Source organism: Gossypium arboreum, chromosome 8, assembly GCF_025698485.1.
Source record: "Gossypium arboreum isolate Shixiya-1 chromosome 8, ASM2569848v2, whole genome shotgun sequence".
Taxonomy (NCBI): domain Eukaryota; kingdom Viridiplantae; phylum Streptophyta; class Magnoliopsida; order Malvales; family Malvaceae; genus Gossypium; species Gossypium arboreum.
The window spans coordinates 116,256,869-116,265,151 of record NC_069077.1 but is presented as its reverse complement, the minus strand read 5'-3'; the positions used below and the strand labels follow the sequence as shown (position 1 = coordinate 116,265,151).

Below are 8,283 nucleotides of genomic sequence, written 5' to 3'. Positions count from 1 at the left end.
ATACATCAAATTAGATATAACAATTATTGTCAGAAGTGACTGTTAATGAGCAGGGCTTACGTGTATACAAAGTCGAGGGGTGGATGCGAGTTGTATGTGAGGAATTTTGGAAGGAGTGAGCCCTGAGAAGTGAGCAACCGAAAGGTAAAAGTATAACAATAATGTGCCACGTGACTCTTGATTTGTTTTCTTTTGGCCGGATATGTTCTTATTAGTTTAATTGTACGGTAAGGAAAATTTTAAAATAAAAATAAAGTGGTGGCCCCAGTTCCCAAACATGCTTCTCTCATTAATTTTCAACTGTTTTATTGATTGTCTTCTACCTATTTACACAACCAATTACACAGTGAGCAAACAACCTTTTCACAAATCTCATCATCATCTTCTTCTAAATCTGTTGCCTAGAAAATGAATAATCATCATGGATTTACGGAGAAGAAGCCCAAGACTAAGATCGTATGCACCTTGGGACCAGCGTCAAGATCGGTCCCTATGATCGAGAAGCTGTTGATGGCCGGCATGAACGTCGCTCGTTTTAACTTCTCTCATGGATCTCATGCCTATCATCAGGAGACTCTTGATAATCTCAGGTCCGCCATGTTCAATACCGGTGTTTTGTGCGCTGTCATGCTCGATACCAAGGTTTTTCCACAAATAATCCTTCTCTTTTCCCCCTCTAAATTCTCATATTTGTCTCTCTGCTAGCTTCGATCCGATTGCATTTGCACGTTCCTTTTAATAAACCAGTCTCCAATTTAGGGGTTTGAGGTTATGGGTAGTTTACGAATTGTATAAAAAGTTTGATTTTGAAGACTACATACTTCAATAGTTTGCTTCGAAACGCAGTAGAAGAGTGCTATCCTTATAGTAGAGGATAATTTAGTTATGTAATAGAGTGTATATACTGCATAATCTCTTTCCTTGCTTGTAGGATAAATTAAGCTGCGATTAGTCATTACAAAGTTTAATTTCAAAATGGAATTGGTATTGTTCTCAATTTGTCTCTTTTTTTATCCTTTTTTTTTAATGTTTCCTGCTGTTGTATTCCTATGTGTATTTATATTACTAGGCTGATTTATTAGCCAAATAAGGGTGAAGTGGATGATATCTGCTGTAGTTGGAATGCTTGAAGTCTACAATGAAATTAACCAATTTCGAGAAGGTTAGATTCTAATGATGAAGATTAAATGTGTTAGAACCAGCAATGTAAGAATTGATTTGATGCTATTCGCTTATGAGCTTTAGTAACTATTCTTCATAAAACCTAACATAAATTATCATTTGAACATATATATATCTGACAGCTCCGTGTATTCACACACAACCAACGTCCAGAATCTTGTCTAAAGCATGGCTTTTCTTTTTTCTTTTCTTTTCTTGTTCAAATTTGTCTTAACTACAAGAACATGGTAAAGCTGATGAATCCTAAGGGTTTCTTCATCTGTGAACATCCAGGGTCCTGAGATCCGAACTGGCTTTCTGAAGGAGGGAAAAGTTCAGCTGAAACAGGGTCAAGAAATTACCATAACTACTGACTATGATATAAAGGGCGATGAAAAACTGATCAGTATGAGTTATAAAAAGCTGGCCGAAGATGTCAAAGCAGGGATGGTTATACTTTGTGCAGATGGGACGATCTCTTTTACAGTCTTATCATGTGACAAAGAAAAGGGTTTGGTGCACTGTCGCTGTGAGAACTCTGCACTTCTCGGTGAGAGGAAGAATGTTAATCTTCCAGGGGTCATTGTTGACCTCCCAACCCTGACAGACAAAGACAAGGAAGATATATTGGAATGGGGAATTCCCAACCAAATTGACATGATTGCTCTTTCTTTTGTTCGAAAAGGCTCAGATTTAGTGGAGGTTCGTAAGCTGCTTGGAAAGCATGCTAAGAATATTATTCTCATGTCGAAGGTATGTTTGATGGATGGTTTCAGATGTGACTTATATTTTAAATTTATCGCAGTAGGAGCCAGAATCAATAATTTCATTTGCTTTTTCCCGACTATTTTAGAAACTTGTAGGTAGGAACATTATGCTAACTGGAAATTCTGAAGGAGAGAAGTCATCCAATAATGAAATTCAATGGTTTCAATTTGGTAGACATAGATAATGGGTATTTTCTTTACTACAGGTTGAACCTTTGAAGAACAAATTAATCCCTCTACCATATAAGTGAGCAATCTAGTCCATGTACATTTAATTTTGAAACAAATAGGTAAAATTTTAGACGTGATAATATTGAATGTAGAAAAAAATGTTGAATTATCAAGTTTTGAAGTGATGGTAAAAAAAACCCAAAATCAGCTTTTCCTAAAACATGACAATGACTAAACTACTCAATTCTTTTCACTTCACTTTAAAACATTAGTTAGCTTTTTCTAACGTTTAACCTTACTACCATGTACAATTTTACCTATTTGTTTCTAAATTAAATGAATAGGGACTAAATCGTGACTTTTATAATAAAGGAATTAATTAGCTACTAAACCTATAGTTTAAGGACCCGTCCGGTAGTTTCACCCCATGTTGACATGTTAATAGTTTCTAGGTCATTGTAATTTCTCCTGGCAGTTGTTATTTCCTTAAAAACGGTGCGGCAGGTTGAAAATCAAGAAGGGGTGGCAAATTTTGATGACATTCTTACAAATTCAGATGCATTTATGGTGGCGAGAGGTGACCTAGGAATGGAGATTCCAATTGAGAAGATATTTCTAGCACAGAAAGTGATGGTTTACAAGTGCAATATCCAAGGAAAACCCGTTGTCACTGCAACACAGATGTTGGAATCCATGATAAAGTCTCCCCGGCCAACCAGGGCTGAGGCCACTGACGTTGCCAATGCAGTTCTTGATGGTACAGACTGTGTGATGTTAAGTGGTGAAACTGCAGCTGGAGCTTACCCGGAACTTGCAGTTCGAACCATGGCCAAAATATGCTTAGAAGCAGAAAGCACACTTGATTATGGAGATGTCTTCAAAAGGATTATGGAACACTCACCGGTTCCAATGAGTCCATTGGAAAGCCTGGCTTCTTCAGCTGTTAGAACAGCAAATTCAGCAAAAGCAGCTCTTATATTGGTCTTAACCAGGGGAGGAAGTACCGCAAAATTGGTGGCTAAGTACAGACCTGGCATACCCATTTTATCCGCAGTTGTCCCTGAGATCAAGACTGATTCTTTCGATTGGTCATGCAGTGATGAAACTCCAGCAAGGCACAGCTTAGTCTTTCGTGGTTTGATCCCGATTTTATATGCTGGATCTGCAAGAGCTTCTCATGAAGAGACAACAGGGGAAGCATTGGAGTTTGCTATTCAGCATGCCAAGACAAAGGGTCTCTGCCAAAATGGGGATTCCATTGTTGCACTGCATCGGATTGGAACTGCATCTGTAATTAAGATCTTGAATGTAAAGTGAATTGACTTGGTGATTTTCGCTTCACTTTCAGACTTTCTGTCCATGGCACTACTTACTTTTTCAGTTTTAGATGCAACAAACGTGATTAACAAGATGACTAATAAATAAAATGTGCTGATGATTTGCGTTCTAAATGCTGATTATTAGACTTGGGTTCTTGGGAGCTCTTTGTGGACTGATTTGTTCATCAAATGCACTGATTTTATTTCCAAATGTAATTATTTGTTGCTGTTTATCGTGTTTGTATCTATGCAATAAATAAAGTCTGTTAGGACCTGCTCGCTTAGATTTTGTGTATCGATTCGCTCGAGGCTGGTGATCCTTTTTTCTTCGAGGCTTGACTGACTCAATTGTCTTCCTTATCTATTATGAATGGTTTAAACGAGTTAGGCGATTTGCGATGGACTCTTCGAGCGGATACCACACACCAATCAATGTGTTTGTCTGCAGGTGGCTGACGTCTTCCTTAGGAGCAGGAGCTTTGGTTATGATGGGTATTCGTGGCAGAGTTCTTACAAGCGTTTATTCTTAGGATTTGGCGATTTTCTTAGTATAGCTTGTCTGTTGGCAAACTTATATTGTGTTTTTCTGATTTGTTTTTCTTTGAGCTTATGTTTCAATGTAGTGAAACTTTTTGCTTCTTTCTTTGTATGATTACAAATCAATGGAAATCTTTCATGTCTGTAATGAAATAAGAAGAAAAAAATAATAGGGAATAAGGGAACATAATAGTTGTCTATTACTCTATTAGGGAGCACATGTTAGTAGTTGTCTAGTACTTGTTAGAAATATAATGCTCAGACTTATGGTGTTGATTATTCTGATACATTCTCTCCGGTGGCTAAGTTGGCTTCCATCCGATTGTTTATATCAATAGTAGTCTCATATGATTAGCCCTGATACTAACTTGACATAAAGAATGCCTTTTAATATGGTGATCTTTAGAAAGAAATCTATATGGAGCAACCACCAGGGTTGTTGCTCAGGGGAGAGTAGGAAGGTTTCTTGTCTTTGAAAATCTTTATATGGCTTGAAATAGAGCCCCCGAGCTTGGTTTGGATGATTTAGTGAGGTGGTCTAAGATTTTGGTTTACAGAAAAGCACTTGTCATCACTTGGTTTTCTACAAACATTCAGAGGCTAGATTGATCTTATTAGTGGCTAGAACTAACCGGATGGCTCACAGTGTAAATTAGCAGATCATCCTCCTAAGGACTGCTACCAACAGATGACAGAGGAAAAAATGGCGCACTTTCAAGAAAGGTAACATCAGTAGACACAAGATATTGTTTAGGATTGGGAGAATAACACCTATATCCCTTGTTGGAAAAAATATGGTTTAAAAATGATTTTCTGTCACAGTGGAAAAAATAAAAATTTGAAAACCCAAGTAAGTTTCTGATATTTATAGCAATAAACGTTTCTCAAAAAGTACCTATGCTTTGTGTGAGACGAATTCTAGACGTTCTTAACTTTCAACCAAATGACCTTCTCTACTATTCACATACCTTGAATCGCTTCAAGTGTGGGCTCAAACAATCATGAATTAAATACGAAACCAGAAATAATTTTGTTACTTTTAGTAGGAAAGTAAATCTCTCTTTATAGAAACCATTAGAATTGTTATTCCTAGAAAATTGAATTTATACTTAAAAAATAAATTCTGAATTAAAAAATAAATTCTGAATACTTTCGAGTAAAGTAGAAATATCTAAAAGTTGTGTATCTTTAACCCTATTAGTGACATCTATTTATAAGGAGAGATTAAAGAATCCTTGTTGGATTAGTAGAATACAAATAATGCTCATCTAAAAGAAAAATAAGCCCCCTAGTTTTACTAGGAGTGTAACACCCCAAACCCGTGACCGTCACCGGATTTGAACACGTGGTGTTACCGGGCTTACTTCCCTTATTTCTCTCTTTGTAATATCTGATTGCTGTTCCAGGCAGGCTAGCTAACTGCGTCACTGTCGCCTTAAAAATCATATCTCGAGTTTCAAAACTCGGAAACTGATTCCGTAAATTTTCCCTGAATTTAGACTCATATATCTATCCATGGATTTATTTCTAGAATTTTTGGTCAGGCCAATTGGTACAGTTTATTAGTTAAAGTCACCCATGTTACAGGAGTCGACTACACTGACCTTCGTGTGTTACAACTTAAATATCTCTCTGTACAGGGCTTTAATACTGGTTCCGTTTGTTTCTAATGAAACTAGACTCAAAATGGAATCTGCACATATAAGGCATGACTTCTAATTCTTTCTGGATAATTTATAGTAAATTTTCAAAGTTGCAACAGGGGACCCAGAAACCGTTCTGGCCCTGTCTCACGAGAACTTTAATATCTCTCAGTATACTGCTCATATGGTCGTTTCGTTTCGTCCATATAAAAATAGATTCATCAAGGTTCAATTTCATAATTTATTCACTATTTAATTATACTTCTAATATTTTTAGTGATTTTTTCAATCTCATCTCACTGCTGTTGTCCGCAACAGTTACTGCAGTAGACTATGCCAATTTCACGAATCTTTCCTTGGCCTTACTAATCATCCATCATACATGACACAAATTATGGCCACCTTATCAAAATAAAAGTTTCTAAGACTCGTGGCTATAGGTTCTAGCATCCCACTCGACGACCACATAGGCCATTTTTACATGGCTTAAAGTTTACAACCCACAATTCAACAAAACATAATAGCCTATACATGCCAAATGTTCTCCTAGTTCAACTACGAAGACAATACCAAAAGGTTTCCAGCCGGTGTGATGACTTCAACAACGGTTCCGAGCACGCAACAATACGAGTCCAAGAGACCTAAAATGGGTGACAAGAAAACACCGAATGAGTTTATAACTCAGTAAGTCATAAGCATTCATCAACCATCCATTAGTAAAATTTTCACAACATGAAACAGTAAACGAGGCTAGGTACTTCATCCATATCGGAACTATACCATAATTCCTCGGACCTTTCGGTTCAATCTCATTCCAAGTCATACATTCACATTTCATATTCTATACAATAAGATAATTGAGGCATTTTTACACACCAACTCATTCACACCAAAATCATACAATTGCAATCATCACATAGATTTAAAGCTTACCACGCTCAACCCCGAGCAAGAACGTATTGCCTATTCGTCATGAGTTCAAGGTACTTACCCGATCCGCTGTCCATACTCAACTCGATGGAGACACACCCTCCATATAATTGTTTGATCGGAGATATATATATATATATAGAGTACACACACAGGCTTAATACTCGATTTCGCACACTTAGTGCCATGCAATTTAAGCCCGCACACACAAGCCATACCCTTCAACTCACACACTTAGTGCCATATATTTCCAGCATGCACACTTAGTGCCAATCTCGCCACCGTACACTCAGATTGTTCAAGACACTTAGTGCCGAAAGCAACTTTCTACACATTTCACTATTTCTTTTACATTCAACAAATGTCATCATTCCATACACATACATTTTCATTTGTAAATATATATATCATCCCATTAAACACAATTGCATAAATTTTACAATCATTTAAGCAATATCAAATACGTGCTTAATGACTTACCTTGTTTGGGGTAGAACGATTCCAAATCGGCTACTCATTTGCTTTCTCCTTTCCTTTGTCCAATTTAGTTCCCCTTTGCTCTTGAGCTAAATCAAACAATTTACCTCTCCATCAAACACAAACATACGGCATTCACATGCATTATTATGATTATTGCCGAATACTTAACACAACTAAGCTGAAACTTTACTCAATCTCATCCTAATTTATTGCTACTTATTTATCAAAATTTCCAATACAAGGTATTTAACACCTATGCCCATTTATACCCCATATGGCCGAATGCTTCATTCCTTACCCAATTAACCATTCAACAATTTTCAACCTCATTACCACCCTTTTTATGTCTAATTGTTTAAATACCCTCAAGCTCATTCACAAGTACTATTATACATCTCATTAAGCATTAATCATTTTGCAACATAAATTCTATAGCATGGCCGAATACTCATGCACACACACACATAACAACAAGAACTCAATGGCACAAAATTTCCTTTTGTTAAACATTCGAACTCACTCATCTCCATGCTTTCATCACAACAACATCAAAACACTCACCAAGGAAGACAACATTCATGGCGAAATTTAACTCACCTAACAACCTAGTTTCGATTCAAGATTCAAGGAAAATTTTGAACCAATCCTCCAAATCATGCATGCATTTTCAAGAGTGGCATAAAACATACCTTCTTGTATCAAAACACCTTAGTCTAGTAAGCTCTCATGGCTGATTTTCTCAAGCTTTTCCCCTTTCTTCTTAGTATATTCGCCAAGCAAGAAAAAGATGAGAGGATGGACACTTTTTTTTCTCTTTGTTTTCATCATATCCCTTTTTTTTTTCAATTTCATTTCTTTATTCTTTCAAGCATAATCCATTAACTAAACATGTTTGAAACATGTTTTCTCTTGCCCATCACTCTTGACATGGCCGGCCACTAACCTTAGGAATGGGCTATTTGACATGCAAGTCCATTTATTTTACTTCATCCTTTTATTAATCTCTTAAAATTAGCCACATATATTTAAATCCTTTCACATGAGTCATTTTTCTTTCAATTCACAATCAAATTAACTAAATCAAAGAATTCAAAATTCACACATGCATTTTCACATATTCTAGACAATAAATATTACGTTCGAACATGTCGGTGACTCGGTTTAGCGGTCCCAAACCACTTCCGACTATGGTCAATTTTGGGATGTCACAACTCTCCCCACTTAAGAAATTTTCGTCCCGAAAATCTTACCGTAAATAGGCTCGGTATCGCTCTT

General features: G+C 36.6%; 1 protein-coding gene across 2 annotated transcripts; it reads left to right on the top strand.

The window, feature by feature from the left end:
• Positions 1–266: 266 nt before the first annotated feature.
• LOC108467328 (pyruvate kinase, cytosolic isozyme-like) lies at positions 267–3,550 on the top strand. 2 transcript variants are annotated; one of them, XM_017767953.2, is made up of 3 exons: positions 267–642; positions 1,456–1,914; positions 2,604–3,550. In XM_017767953.2, the coding sequence occupies exons 1-3, from the start codon at positions 409–411 to the stop codon at positions 3,414–3,416; spliced, it is 1,506 nt and encodes a 501-aa protein (XP_017623442.1). In that variant the 5' UTR covers positions 267–408; the 3' UTR covers positions 3,417–3,550. The 2 variants fall into 2 exon arrangements, with proteins under 2 accessions (XP_017623442.1, XP_052874039.1); XM_053018079.1 differs by lacking the exon at positions 267–642 and adding an exon at positions 684–1,162.
• Positions 3,551–8,283: the final 4,733 nt, after the last annotated feature.